Genomic DNA, 15,994 nt, shown 5'->3' with positions numbered 1-15,994 from the left:
TACAGCTGTATCTCATGGAGGCACTTCCCCAGCAGAAGCTCTGTGATAACTCCAGCTGTGTCAAGTTGACACAAAGCTATCCAGTACACAATGAAAGCATTACTAAGAGAAAACTTCATAGTACTAAGTGCCTTCATAAAGAAATTAGGGAGATCTTAAACAAGCAACTTAACAGCACACCTGAAAACTCTAGAATAAAAGAACTAAGCATACCCAAGAGGAGTGAATGGCAGGAAATAATCAAACTGAGGGCTGAAATCAATAAAATAGAAACAAAAAGAACTACACAAAGAATCAATGAAAGGAAGAGTTGGTTCTTTGAGAAAATCAACAAGATAGACAAACCCTTATCCAAACTAACTCAAACAATGGAGAAAGAATATTCAAATTAACAAAATGAGAAATGAAAAGGGGAACATAGCAACAGACATCAAGGAAACCCAAAGAATCATAAGGACGTTACTTTAAAAACATGTACTCTACCAAAATTAAACATTCTAAAGTTTTTGACAGTATTTTAATAAATTAAGAATAATTTCTTGATAGGTAGCACTTACCAAAATTAGCTAAAAAATTTAAATAGACCTATAGCCCATATCGAAATAGAAGTCTCCCAACTGAAAAAAGCCCAAGGCAAGATGGTTTTATCACAGAATCCTACTAGACTTTCAAAGAAGAGTTAATCCCAATACTCCTCAAAGTATTCCACAGAATTAACTGAAAGAACACTAACCAATTCATTTTATGAGGCCACAGTTACCCTGGTACCCAAACCACATAAGTATTCAACACAAAAAAATTTCCCTCATGAACATAGATGCAAAAGTCCTCAATAAAGTACTTGGGAATAAAATTGAAAAACACATCAAGAAGAGCATCCAAGCTCAAGTAGGCTTCATCCCCAGATGCAGGGATGGTTACAATCCGCAAATGTAACCCGCCAGGTAAGTAAACTGAACAGAAAAAAGGCACGGACATCTCAGAAAACTAGAAAGCCTTGACAAAGTCCAGCATCCCTTCATGATGAAAGCTTTGGAGAGATTCTGGAGGCAGGGCACATACTGAAACATAAGCAGGTCAATAGCTAACCATCAAATTAAATGGAGAAAAGTTCAAAGCTAAAATTCAAAAAGAAAAAAGAATTCTATTATATTTGACTATTCTGCTAAAAATATTAAAATAGTATAATTTTCAATTCCACTCTGTATACTTCATACATCTCTTAGCAACGCCTGGGAGAAATGATGTATCTTTAAATAAATGCCTTGGTTAGGCATTAAAGTGTTAAATGTATACTCCAGTAAAATAAGCTATTCCCTCCTTGATAACTCCGACTACCAGAAAGGAGCATCACACTTTCCACTGCACAACACTGTTCTGAGGACCAGCGATGTGACTTGCCTCTAAGTCCCTAAGAGCACACTCCCTTAGACAACGCATCCTCATGTACCTCATGTGCCTCTTCTGCCTTCATCTTCACATACTTGAAAACTCCTGCTCTCGTATTCTTAAACTTAACAGTTTATATTTCACGTCTAATTTACCATGGTATAAAAATCCATAACACACAAAAAGTAAAGCTCTCTTTAAACTTTGAGGAAGAACATGATCTTTAAAGTTTAGGGTTTATGATATTGCTGCTTTTACACACAGAGGCATTTGGTACACAATGATATATTCTGGGCATACGAGATTCCTGGTCAGAGAGGCATCGTGTATGAAAGTTTTAAGTTAAATCGCTGAGGCTAAGTACATGTAGATAGTAATTCCTAAGAGCTAACAATGGTGCAGTGTATAAAATCACATAGAAGATACAACCTTGGGGTCTTCATAACTGGGCTCCAGGGAGATGCCACATGACAGGAGGAGGACTTTATAGGTCTGGATGAAATCATAGGTGACAACAGACCGCTCTCGATCAGACGCCTTTTGCAAGCAGGACTGAAGGCACTCCATCCTCTCCCTCACAGTTAGAGTTGCATCCAGAGGTGGTGGGGCCAAACTGGGACTTATTTCTTGGAAGAAAAACAAAGTCTTAATGTAAAAATGACTAATTCATTTGAAACAGCAATGTTTAGTGTTAAAGACTGAGAAAGATTCACCACCCTGAAGATCTGATTCCAAATAACTGCTTGTTCAGGTCATAGCAACGACGTGATAAGGTACTCTACAACCTAATATTTATAATATTCTATTTAATTATGTGGGTTAAAATTCTAAGTATCAAGACTTCTAACAATAAAATCGTATTTTCAGAACAGAGTTAAAGATAAGTAGAAGCTTTAGAAATTAAGTTTAAAGAGAGACATACAATGCTGTATCAAAAATAAAAGGAGTTCAACTAGCTATCAGCCAACACACCACTCTACAAAGATCCCGGGATCTCATTCTCGCTAAGGAACGGACACTACACGTCATCCTCACTGATTGCTCCTGCGGAAGGAGCTACATAGTCAGACCCCAGTGCTTCTACATTATATCCTACCCTCCAAAGGCTCCTGCAACAGTCCCTCAATTCAGAGATCATAGTTTCCTAGCTCAACACTACCCTTGCATGAACAGGAAGAGAATGCAGAAATTGCTGCAATGCACTGTTAATGACTTTCTGTAACAGGCAGTAGAGAGCAAAGGAAGCATTTCTAAAGGCTGTTATTCTGGCCTGTGGGCGTGGCTCCACAGAGGCCCACCTGTCCTGCAGGTGTGGGGCTCTGGGTTCAGTCCCTCACAGCGCTGGAAAGAAGGAGTAAGGAGGGTGTAGGGGTCAGTGCACTGAAGCCCCACACTACACCACTGCACAGGGACAGAAGGAAAGATTTACTGGAGAGTCAAACTGCTGGGCTGGCCGTGAGGACAGAGAACAGCACAAATGTGCGGAAAGCCTTGTCAGTTTTAAGGGAATAGGTGGGGGCAAGAGCAGCCCGGAACCAGCACGGGGATTCTGATCTGCCACAGGCTGGCTTGGGTTAATAGGACAATAGATAACCATTACCAGAGGTAGCTGTCTGTAGGGGCCAAATAAAGGAAGTGCTGGCTTTTTTTTTTTTTTTTTTTTTTTTACAAACAGAAACGCAAGGTTTCTGAGGAATTCTGAATTGGGGGTTTTGTTTACCCAGAATCCGGCCTGAGTGAACCCAGACTATATTCAGGACATTGTCAGTACCACTGCCATTTCTGGGGCCTTCTATAGACCTAACAGAGGAATAAGGGAGGGAATGATGGATTATTATATGTGTGATTATTATATATATATTAGCTAATAATTATTTTTAACTCTAAAAATAAAGCCAAGGTAATATCAAAAAATTATTCTCATAATTTTTTTTTTAATCTCAAGAAAAAAAGAACTCCCTTAATAGATGTCATAGAGCATATTTGACTTAACCTAACACCAATTACTTACCAGCCTGCTTTGGATTCTTCTGCAATGACAAATAATAGGCATCCTTTCCACCCCAGCACACTGCTAGTCCAACTACCACAGCACCATCAGAGCCACGCACAGGGAACCCATCATCTTCAACAGTGGCTTCCTGTGGCAAGCTAACTAAATGAATGAACAGTAAAACTGTCAAAACAACTTCTAATACTCAAGAATCAAGCAAACTATGAAAACAATGATACCCAAAACCATCATGGTGGCACATACTTTATAATCTAGCATTTGGGAAGCTGAGGCAAGATGATTATAAATTCAAGGCCAACCAGGGCTCTGTCCCCAGAACATGTGAACAACAACAATGAACAGTCCACTTATTTGTCCTAGTTAGGTTTCTACTGCTGCAATAAGCACTGTGACTGAAAGTAGTTAGGGGAGGAAAGGGTCCATTTCAGCTTACTGCTTATGGTATATATATATCATGAGACAGGAACTAAAGAGGAGGTCATAGAGGAACACTAATTACAGGCTTGCTCCTTGCACCTTGCTCAGCCTGCTCTCTTATACCACTCAGAACCACCTGTCCAGAGGTGGAGCCCACAGCGGGCCGCGTGTTCCCACTCAGTCATCAACCAAGAAAATGCCCTGCAGATTTACCTAGAGGCAATCTGAGAGAGGATTTTCTCACCCTGGGTTTAGTTTCCCAGGTTAGCGTGTGTCAAGATGATAAGACTAGGCAGCACACTGTAGACTGGGTAAATTCTAAAATATCATTTGGGTGATCATTTTCAGGTGTGCATAAGCTCCTTTATGTTTATTTGGTTTCTCTGTGTAGCCCTGGCTATACTGGAATTTGCTCTGCAGACCAGGCTGACCTCAAACTCACAGAGATCCACCTGCCTCAGCCTCTGAGTGCTCAGGGAATAAAGGTGTGTGCCGCCACACCCGGCTTATGTGTATAAACTCTTTTTACATTCCCCATCAATAAGATACCTGTCACAATGAGGACAATATACCACAGCTTGCCTGAAACAGATCTCTAATGACTAAGGAGAAAGCAGTAGGTAAACAAAGCTGTTTTCTAAGTTTCAATAACAAATAAAGACCATTTCACACACAAAATAAAACCTTTACAGAAAACTTACCAATTCTTAACCAAAGGNACCAAGAGTTTTATTGTGAACAATCAAGTGTAATCAAGTGTAATTTTTATATCTATAGTCAACATTTTTTTCTAAATTAATATCTACTTAATTTTACAAAGGTCAAGAAACAATTTAATTTACAATTACAATTTCAATACCTAAAAGATACTGGTACATAGGAAGACAATACATATTTGTTAAATTTAAATNAACTTTATATGCCTCCATGAGAAGCCTGCCATTATGCTTGATAAATTAGGACTAGGAACTGCTATACACTAAGAGCACATAGGCACATAGAATCTGTCATTAACATGCATGCTCCAGGAACTGAAGATGACACAAACACTAGCAGCTTACTAAACAAACACATAAACAGAGCTTTGTGGTAGCCAATCACACCTGATTTCCACAACAGGGTGNCAAGTTGACTATAGCAATTCCCCAGTCACAAGACAATGTTCATGGCATCATTTAACCAAAGGTTCAACACTGGAAACCCAAATCTGTAAGGATTTGGAACCATCATTTCAATANAGTCTGATTCATCAGAAGGGCTAATGCTCAAGGTAAACCCTGGAAAGTTCAGCTAACATACTTTGTGAGAAATACAGTATTGACCTGCTGTGTGCTTTTATAATGAAGTAAAGAGCAATTTGTCAGTGCTAATGAATGATAAAAATTTAGTACCATNAAAATGTGAAAATATCCAAAACATATTGTTTTATATTAATATATATGCTACATAGGCCTCTTATAGTGGAGAGAAATTATTAGCAACTAGCTAGACACGCATATATCCATTTAAGAGATTCTTANTAAATGAATATAATTATTTAATTGAATATATATTCCAATCCATATAATTCCAAATTTCATATATATACATGTACATACATATACACACACATATATATATATACATACATATATTTATATACATATGTATATTCCAAGACCCCAATACAGAAGAATTAAAGCTTAAAAAATTCTCACCTTGCTTCAATTTTCCGCCTATGGTAGCAGTTTTGGAAGATGTTGAGCTTATCATCTTTTCACAAGCCAGAGAGATGGAAAAGCGCTTTTGGCATTGCCACTCCTTCACAAATGTCTGAAAGAGAATCTGGTCACTCGCGACATCGATTATGGCCAGACTCTCTGAGCTGCATGAGGCTTGAGTTAACNGCAGTCCATCCTGAGACTGCAGAAAAAAACTTGTGTCTACAACAGAACCATCATAGTCCTTGGGGCTGTCTCTAAGCTCTTGACTCAAATCCTGGTTTTGATTATCTGAAGGTGAGCCAAATAAACAAATTTCCCCCAGCTGTAAAGCACTGCTGGCTTTCTGACGTTTTACAGATGTTCCGAGAATCTCTGGAAAGGCTACCTTAGAAGCAGAAGCAGGAACNGGTGTAGGAGGAATGAGGCCATTGTCATCAGCTGCAGCACTTTCTTTCCAAGGCAAGGAAGATGAGGCTCCGCCATGCCTGGCTTTGCTCTCTAGCCCTTCAGTCCTGCTTTTAACTTCATTACTGGGGAAAAGTGAAGTTCTCTGAACTGTCCCCAAATCTGAATTTATTTCCTGTCTTTCATGTGACTCTTTGCTGTTTCCTTCAAAAGAAAATAAGTTTACATGTATCAACTTGGGCTTTTCATTTTCTAGAGGACTAGATACTTTATCTAAAATCCTTTGTAGTTCTGGACTTAAGTTAAATGATGCTCCTGACCAAGTGAATGAATTATCTTGATTGGTCTCTGCGAGTTTGGGCTTTGGGAACCCTTCATTTTGATCTCCTCTGACCACTTCTCCTTGGAGACACTCATTACCCAGCACTGCAGAATCACTGGGTTCTAATGTTTTAAGGGCTACAGAGTTACAGTTCTCTTGCACATGAAATGCAGCCATATTGTCTAAGGCTTCGATGACCTGAGGAGAGTCTATGTCTGAAAATAAAATAGATTCACCACTGAGACAAGCCCCTTGCTGCTGAGAACCCTGAGGCTCACTCACATTTGGTGTCATAACTGGGTCTTCTTGTGGATGTGGAGGATTGTTGAAATGGTTTGGTGTCATTTCAGAAAGGAGTGGCTGTTTTGCCTTTATGTCAGGTGACTGTCCTTGTCCTAAGCCATCTTCTCCAAAACTGTCAAATAGTATACTATCACTCATATTCAAACTGGTTTCAGGCAGACTTTCTTCCTCCACACCAGTAGGAGTTCTCATTTGAGGAGCCAGCGGTATGATTGGCTTCACTATTTCTTGTGTTTCAAACCCTTGAAGAAAACTATTTAATTGGGAATCAGTAACAGAATGCTCATTCTCTTTAAAGCAAGTGCCGTTTTCCCCCTGAGGTACTCGAGTATGGAAGATGAGGCTGACTGGAGCTCCTCTACTGGTGTTCTTTTCCGTGTTTGCTTTCACAGACTCGACCTTCTTACTGTCCACATGGTCTGTGTTGGCTGCTCCTGGGACATGCTGGTCACCTGGAGTGCTGTGGTGCTTGCTCTGCATGGCGGAGCCCTCTTCCATTATCCCTACTGCTTTTGCTCCTTGCGTGGTATTTCCAGTTGCCATCTGTTCAATTACTTCCTCTGACTGAGTATCCAAGTATAAGCTATCTCCAAAGTCACAGAAGGCTGGGTTAGAAGCCTGACGATGCTCAATTTTATTTGTCACATGAACACCTGTTTTTCCTTGTACTCCAGAAGAATTTAGAAGATTTTCACACTGGCCTCCTGCTTGACCAAGTTTTCCAGTTGGCTGAAGTGCCTCAGTTCTGCCTGTGTTACTTCCCAAAGCCTGATGACAAGTATTTGAGTCATGGTCTTTGCTATTAAGCTTCATACGTTCACATTTGATGGGTGCAGCGTCATTTGAGTCTCTGGCCACATAACTACTACCAGCTTGTCCCTCTATTAATGTCTTCTGTCTGGTGCAAGTGTTTGTGTGTTTCTCACTGTGGCATTCCAGACACTGGCTGACTGGATAGGTGTCTTGGAGCTGGCTTTCTGCACCATTCTCCATGAGCACCTCATTTCCCTTTCCTATCTCCCGAGCAGCCAGTCCTCTTCTGTCTCTAGCGGCAGCAGGGGACTGGGCAGTCACATTTTCCTCCTGAGATCCTACAACGGGATGTCTCACAGCGCTGCTCTCTATGTTTCTCCTCAAGCAAGCCTGCTGCCTTTGTGAAGGGAATGAGGGCTTCTTGCATTTTTCTTTGGCACAAGAAGATACATTTTTTGCAAATAGTCCTGGACTTCTAAATTCTGCATTCTGCTCCTCTAAGGACTTCTGTGAGTCTTCACATAGAGTAGATGTACACATAGTCTGTCCCTGTAAATCATCTCTATGCATCGCAGAGTCACGTATAGGACTACTGCCCCAAGATTTTTTCCGATACTTTCTGTCTCTCCCAGATGGAAAACTGTTGTTCACTTGCTCTGAACTAAAACTCAAAGCAGTTTTTCTTGTTTTCTCCAATGAGAAAGTTTGAAGAACTTCCTTGGTGCTTGGTTTTTCTTCTTTCAGATACTTTCGAAGCATTTCTTTGTTTATACCTAAAGAAGTCCGTTTTCTTGCTGCACAAATGGAGGGTGTCTGGAGCTCGTGGTTGCCCTGGAACTTACCGAGAGAGTCTGCATGCTCTCTGCGTTCATCTACCCCTCGCTCTGCATCTGGGGACTGCTTATCGGTAGACCCACTTGCTCTCATGCTATTTCTGCCCTTTGATGCTAACCTTCTATGAGAACTCTTAGTCTGGGATTTGAACATGTGTTCCTTTACTTCTGACGTGCTGGTCCGTGAGTGTGTGCTAGAACTCAAGGGTGAATGGGGATCCCACTGTATTCCCATTTCAATTAAGTCCTGCTGCAGAATCATTTTAGCTTCTTCCACTATTAAGGCTGCTGCTTCCCTTGCAGATAAGCCCTTGCCAGTCACCCAAATAGTTCGCATACTCCGCCGTTCTTCAGCTGCTTCCTCTTCTTCATCCACTGCCTTCCGGGTACTATTCAAGGGCAGTAGAAAAAGAAAATGAATGCTTTTCCTTCACTCACACAACATGAACCCACTCTATTTAAGTTGCTTCAGGGAACTAAAATGGCAGTGGGGGTGGGCATGGAGGGAGGAAGAGGGGAAGGAGAGACAGAGACACAGGCTCTCATTCTAGCTGGGAGAACTAAAAACTGATATTTAAACTACATTCTTGTCAAGTGGTTGAGGAATGCTCAGAGGGAAACACTGCAGAGGACAGGCGCTTGGCAATTCTTAAATAGCATAATACAGGAAATCCCCACTAAGATAGACTTCTTAAGCAAAAGCCTTAAAGGCAGGAAAGATGGCACAGCAGTTAAGAGCACTGGCTGCTCTTTCAGGGGACCCAAGTTCAGTTTCCGGCATACACATAGCAGCTCATAATCTGTAACTCCATTTCCAGGGATTCCAACACCCTCTTCTAACACGTGAGCACGGCATGAATGTGATATACAGACATAAATGCAAGCCAAATACACATACACATTAAATAAATAAATCTATCTTTTTAAAAAGTGAGGGTCATAATTTTTTATTGAAAATAAATCTGCTCACAATATAAACCCTGAACAAAGTATATGAAGGGCTAGAAAGTGAACAAAAGGCAGCAAGTCCTGGAAGGAGCTTAGAGGAAGACATGGCAGTGAGTGGCTTTTCAGCTCTTTCCTCAGAGGGCAGGGTCTAATCAGCACCATGGAAAAACCTGGAGTTGTGACTCAACTCAGGAGGAGGAATGTCCAGAAATAAGAGTGTGAAACCAGAAAATTGAACCCACGTTCTTCATATAAATTGCCTCACATCCGGCTCTAAGTTATGCCAAAGTGGGCATATTCCAAATAGCCTGCCACAAGTCTGCACCACTGCGCTGGTAAGATGGATCCGCGGGTAACGGTGCTTGCAGCCAGACCTGACATCTGACTTCATTCCCTAGGATCCACATGGTAGAAGTAGAAGGGAGGACCACTTCCATGAGTTGCCCTCTAACCTCTACACGCATGCATGTGCACACACATACTCATGCATACACATAAATATAAATATGAATTTTTCTTTTGCACAAGAAGATACATTTTTTGCAAATAGTCCTGGACTTCTAAATTCTGCATTCTGCTCCTCTAAGGACTTCTGTGAGTCTTCACATAGAGTAGATGTACACATAGTCTGTCCCTGTAAATCATCTCTATGCATCCCAGAGTCACGTATAGGACTAATCTAGTTTTAAAATTAAGTCTTAACAACTAACAGAGAGGGGCTGGAGAGATGGCTCAGCGATTATAATCACTGACTGTTCTTCCAGATGTCCTAAGTTCAAATCCCAGCAACCACATGGTGGCTCACAGCCATCTGTAATGGGATCTGATGCCTTCTTCTCATGTGTCTGAGGATAGCTACAGTGTACTCATAAAAATAAAATAGATAAATCTTTTTTTAAAAAAAATGATACAACCTTTAAGTTGAAGCTTTAGTAATAAGGCAAAGTAGTATAACATAGAAGTCTATCAATTCAAAAATCAACATGGAATCTAAATTTATAACAGAATGAAATAAAGATTGTCTACTTATTTAAAAAAAAACAAAAAAACAAAAAACAAAAAAAGAAAAAAAACAAAACTAAGAGAGAACTAAGCTCACCACTAGAGTGAGCTCTTCTGGAAGATAATAGTCTAGACCCCAAAAGATCAAACAACTATGTAATTGAGTGCTAGGAGGACAAGATGTGGTAAAAATAAAGTGAAGTTATGAGGGCTGGGACTCATCCTTCCGAGCACATGAAGTAATGGGGAGCAAGTGCTCCCCCCACCCTAAGTAAGACAACTGCAAGCCAAGGACAGGCTCAGGAGACATCCTGGCTTGCATTTCGCTATTGCTTGCATCATTCATGCTGGGGAGGTAGCTGTGGTAAAAATCTTATGGAGCAGTCCTGTGGTCTGCATGGAGTAGCCAGCTGACAGCATGTGCAGGAGTCACGCAGGGAAGGCCCAGCCAAGCCTCTGGATGGCGAAGGTCAAGCCATAAACTTAGCTAAAACCTCATGAGAAACCCCAAAGCAGAATTGCCATCAAAGAGACTCCTAAATCTATTTGTTACTTGCAGTAATATCAGTATATATTTAAAGTTATTCTGAAGCCACATCTTAAAAGTCATTCATTACAGAAAATAGATAACATGGCTAACAAATCCATTGAACTTCAATGATGTAGGAAAAAAATCCTAAATCCTACAAATAGATTAAATAACTCACAAGTTAAAGGCTCTGGCTCCCACTAAATTTCCCATGACATCATACAATGCAAAGCAACAAGAATGGGTGAAAGAAAAAAAAACTCAATAAAAGGAAATACAGGAACTAGTTGTGGTGTCTTGACCTAGAATTCAGGATGCTGACACAAAGGATTTCAAGTTCAAGGCTAGCCTGGGCAACTTAACAAGGTCTTGTCTGGAGGGCCAAGTAGGAGATTATACATTAAGAACACTGTGCTTCAAATGCTCAAAGTCAGAGGAGGATGGTTTTGAACATATAGTATTGTTTTGTAAGCAAAGCATCCTCAAGGAATCTCAATAAAGGATAAGTTCGTCCAACTAAAGCAAATCTAGGAATACCTCAGCAGTGAAAGTCAGAATTTCAACACATAAGGATACATACAGCACCTTTCTACATTCACCCTCCACAGAAGCAAGGGCAAAGGTGCAAACTTAATGTCCAGTGCTGTATGCTGAGACCCAGGCAAGGGAAAGAAAGGCAAAGAATCCCACAACTGCTGCTCAGCCAGCAGGTAGAAGATAAGGTACAGGGCACCACCACAATAATCTCCAGGAACCAGAGTATGTAGTGTGCAAATACAACTCACCACAACTTCTAAATTCAAAAGTGGAACAGCAAAGCAGAGCCAACTTGGAGAGAAAGAAACATGGGAACTGCCATAAATATACATTAAATATAAGAGCAAACTTATCAGTCACTGCAATCAATATGAATGGAACAGACTCATCTATTCAAAGAAAAAGACTTTCAATTTTGTTCAGATGTAAAACTCAACTACTGTGAAGAATAGTACACAAAACATTCCGAATACAAAGTAATTCAAAAGCTAAAGATGAAGGGATCCCAAACAAGCAGATACACAAAAGCAGCTAATTCAGGATAAGCTAAATATGAGTGGAAAAGATCTTAAGTGTGAGAAAGGGTACAATTAAAGCTCAAACTACAATCACACTTACACAGATATGAATGTATATGACACGAAACTACAAAAAACAAACTGAACCAGAAAGAATCACCCTAAAATAGCAGAATAAGGGAGAACCTTGACTGTGAGTGTAAATAGGGTAAGAAAGAAGCTAATTAATACACAAATACATTTCAGACATCAGACCTTACAACCACAAACACGCCTCGTCTGTCCTGTTGATAAAACTAACATACCTAGCTGGGTTCCCCACACAGTCTGTTAGTAGCAGATCACTCGATTTTTACATGTCTACATAATGAAGTTTCCAGAAACCCGTCAGGACAGGAACTGGGTCCTCTAGACAGGCAGATGTGAGCAGGGTTGGCAGAGACACGAGGATTGCTATGGCTTGTTGGTGAGAAGCAGAAAAACATGTTCAGTGAGAGATCCTGTCTCAAGGGAATAAGCAGCAGGATGATCTGAAATACTCCTTTAGCCTCTGAACACACACACACTGCCACCACATACACCTGTGCACACTTATGTATACACACACATATACCATGCAAATGTACATTTTAAAAACCTGAATTTTTGGTTGTCAAACAAAAAATAAAAGAGTGATAAATTTTGTGAAAAAAAGTGAAACATACATATCAAGTAAAAGACTCAAAATTCAAATCCATTTTTAAAAAATAAATTATTTAAGAGAAAAAGAAGGCAGAGGAAGGAAGGGGAAGAAGAGGGGAGGAGGAAGGGGGGAGGAAGAGGGAAAAGAGGATGGGAAGGAGGAGGAAGAGGAGGAAGAGGAGGAGGAGAAGGAAGGAGGAAGACAAGGAGAAGGAAGGAAGAGGAGGAGGAAGGAGGAGGAGGAAAGAAGAAAGAAGAACCACCACCACCAATCATAGAGAAAGACCTAGTCAGGTACGTTACAAAGACGTAAAATTGAACAAAGAGATATTCAGGATTACTCACATTTATACAACTGCAAAGTAAACCATGAGGAGATACAATAAAAATCTCTAACAATGTGATGTTGCTATTAGTGAGGCTATGAGAAAGTTGGCTTTCCACCAGCGTATCAATGGAGAAAATGCAACCCCGGGTGACCATCCTGAGGGCAATTCTGAGGACCTGTGGGTCTCCCACTGAATTATTCTTGACAACAAGAAAAACTGCATATTGTGGGCAAAAAACTGGAAGCAATATGGATGCCAGTGGATTTCCTAGGTTTTAATGTATTAAGTACTAAAAGGAAAGGGAGGCTAGGCAAAGAAATACAAGGTTTCTATCCCCCAGTTTTAATTTTTTATTAGATATTTTTCTTTATTTACACTTCAAATGTTATCCCTTTTCCTCATTTCCACACCAAAAACTCCCTATTCCATCCCCCCACCTCTGCTCACCAATCCACCCACTCCCGATTTCCTGTCCTGGCATTCCCCTACGCTGGGGCATCCAGCCTTCACAGACCAAGGGCCTCTGATTCCATTGATATCCACCAAGGCCATCCTCTGCTACATATGTGGCTGGAGCCATGGGTCCTTTCAAGTCTCTGAAGAAAGAAATGGGAGAAGACCTCAGAAAAAGGAAAGATCTCCCATGCTCATGGATCAGCAGGATTAACATAGTAAAAATGGCGATCTTACCAAAAGAAATCTATAGATTCAATACAATCCCCATCAAAATTCTAACTCAATTCTTTACAGAGATATAAACAGAAATTCTCAAATTCATTGAGAACAACAAAAAAACCCAGGATAGTGAAAACTATTCTCAACGATAAGAGAACTTATGGGGGAATCACCATCCCTGACCTCAAGTTGTTCTGTAGAGCAATAGTGATTAAAACAAACAAACAAACAAAACAAAACCACCCATGTATTGGTACAGAAACAGGCAGGTAGATCAACAGAATAGAACTGAAGACCCAGAAATGAACCAACACACTTATGGTCACCTGATCTTTGACAAAGAAGCTAAAACCATCTAGTGGGGAAAAAGACAGCATATTCAACAAATGGTACTGGCTTAAGTGGCAGTCTGCATGCAGAAGAATGCAAATTGGTCCATTCTTATCTCCCTGTACAGAACACAAGTCCAAGTGGATCAAAAACATCCACATAGGACCAGATACACTTAATCTATTAGAAGAGAAATTGGGAAAGGGAAAGAGCCTCAAACACATTGGCACATGGGAAATTTTCCTGAACAGAACACCAATGTTGTACACCAATGCAGCACCATGTTGTACAATATGCTAAGCTGTTTTAGCAAAATGCCTAACATGGATTTAATTATAAGGAAAAACAGTAAGTATAAAGTAGAAGATAATTTACAAAATAATTGCTCAGTACTTTTCAGAAATACCTGTTGTGTTAAACAGACCAAGGAGGCACTTCTAATTAAGAAAGACTGGAGAGTTAAACAACAAAATACATTATTTGATTCCAGGTTTCATTAAAAGAAAGTGGACCAAATGATTAAAATTGGTACTCACTAGTTATTGGCTTGTAAAAATACTAAGTGGGGCCTGTTGCCACCTGCACCTGGGAGCTAAGGCTACTCCACTGCCCTCTGTACACAGGTCCTGCCAGGAGAGAGCTGATCTTGCAGGAGTGTTCTCACTCCCGGGCTCAGAGGTGAGATCTCCACTTTCTCTCTAATAACTGTCCAAACTGGGACAGGCTAGGAACACACAGGGCACAGGAACAGTATAGCAGCTGAGACAGGATCTTTCCAGTCTCCATTTGCACCCTGGAGCTGGGGCTATTCCACAGCCCTCTGGACACAGGTCCCTCCAGAAGTGAGCTGGTCTCCCAAGAGTGCTGACACAGGCTTACAGGCCCATAGGAGGTACAAGTTCTAGCCAGGGATAGCAAGACCAACTAACACCAGAGATAACCAGATGGTGAAAGGGAAGTACAAGAACCTTACCAACAGAAACAAAGGCTAATTGGCATCATCAGAACCCAGTTCTCCCATCACAGTAAATCTTGGATACCCCAACAGACCCAAAAAGCAAGGTTTGGATTTAAAATCACATCTCATGATGCCGATAGAGGACTTTAAGAAGGGCATAAATAACTCCCTTAAAGAAATACAGAAGAACACAGGTCAACAGGTAGAAGCCCTTAAAGAGGAAACAAAACCAAACAGGTGAAGGGATTGAATAAAGGAAAAATCCCTTAAAGAATAACAGGAAAACACAACCAAACAGGTAAAGGGATTGAATAAAGCCTTCCAGGATCTAAAAATGGAAATAGAAACAATAAAGAAATCACAAAGGGAGACAACCCTGGAGATAGAAAACCTAGGAAAAAGATCAGGAGTCATAGATGCAAGCATCACCAACAGAGTACAAGAGAGAGAATCTCAGGTGCAGAAGATGCCATAGAAAACATTGACACAACAGTCAAAGAAAATGCAAAATGTAAAAAGCTCCTAACCCAAAACATCCAGGAAATCCAGGACAAAATGAGAAGACCAAACTTATGGATAATAGGTATACAAGAAGATTCCCAACTTAAAGGACCAGTAGATATCTTCAACAAAATTATAGAAGAAAATGGCCATAAAACCTAAAGAAAGAGATGCCCATTAACATACAAGAGGCCTACAGAACTCCAAATAGACTGGACCAGAAAAGAAATTCTTCCTGTCACATAATAATCAAAACACCAAATGCTTAAGACAAAGAATATTAAAAGCAGTAAGGGAAAAAGGTCAAGTAACATAAAGGCAGGCCTATCAGAANTATACCAGATTTCTCAACAGAGACTATGAAAGCTAAAAGATCCTGGAGAGATGTCATACAGACCCTAAGAGAACACAAATGCCAGCCCAGGCTACTATACCCAGCAAAACTCTCATTTAACATAGATGGAGAATCCAAGATATTCCATGACAAAAACAAATTTACTCAATATCTTTCCACAAATCCAGCCCTTCAAAGAATAATAAATGGACAACTCTAACACAAAGAGGGAAACTACATTATAGAAAAAGCAAGAAAATAATCTTTTTTTAACAAGCCAAAAGGAAGATAGCCACATAAACACACCTCTAACAACAGAAATAACAGGAAGGAACAATCACTTTTCCTTAATACCTTTTAATATTAATGGACTCAATTACCCCCAAAAAAGACAGACTAATAGACTGGATACATAAATAGGACCCAACATTTTGCTGCATACAGGAAACTCACCTCAGTGACAAAGACAGATACTACCGCAGTGTAAAAGGCTGAAAAACAATTTTCCAAGCA

At 40.3% G+C, this 15,994-nt stretch overlaps 1 protein-coding gene across 2 annotated transcripts in view; it reads right to left on the bottom strand.

Annotated features, from left to right (window-relative positions):
• Positions 1–15,994, bottom strand: part of Polq (DNA polymerase theta) — an 88,023-nt gene that overhangs the window by 31,873 nt on the left and 40,156 nt on the right. For both annotated transcript variants that reach the window (XM_021209138.1, XM_021209139.1), the window contains 3 exons: positions 5,518–8,528; positions 3,401–3,544; positions 1,819–2,015 (listed from right to left, as the gene is read on the bottom strand). In XM_021209138.1, the coding sequence (XP_021064797.1) occupies positions 1,819–2,015; positions 3,401–3,544; positions 5,518–8,528 (3,352 nt within the window). The remainder of the gene's footprint in view (positions 1–1,818; positions 2,016–3,400; positions 3,545–5,517; positions 8,529–15,994) is intronic.

This window comes from Mus pahari, chromosome 12, assembly GCF_900095145.1.
Source record: "Mus pahari chromosome 12, PAHARI_EIJ_v1.1, whole genome shotgun sequence".
NCBI lineage: Eukaryota > Metazoa > Chordata > Mammalia > Rodentia > Muridae > Mus > Mus pahari.
Note: the sequence above shows the minus strand (reverse complement) of the source record. Positions and strands in the feature narration are given on the sequence as shown.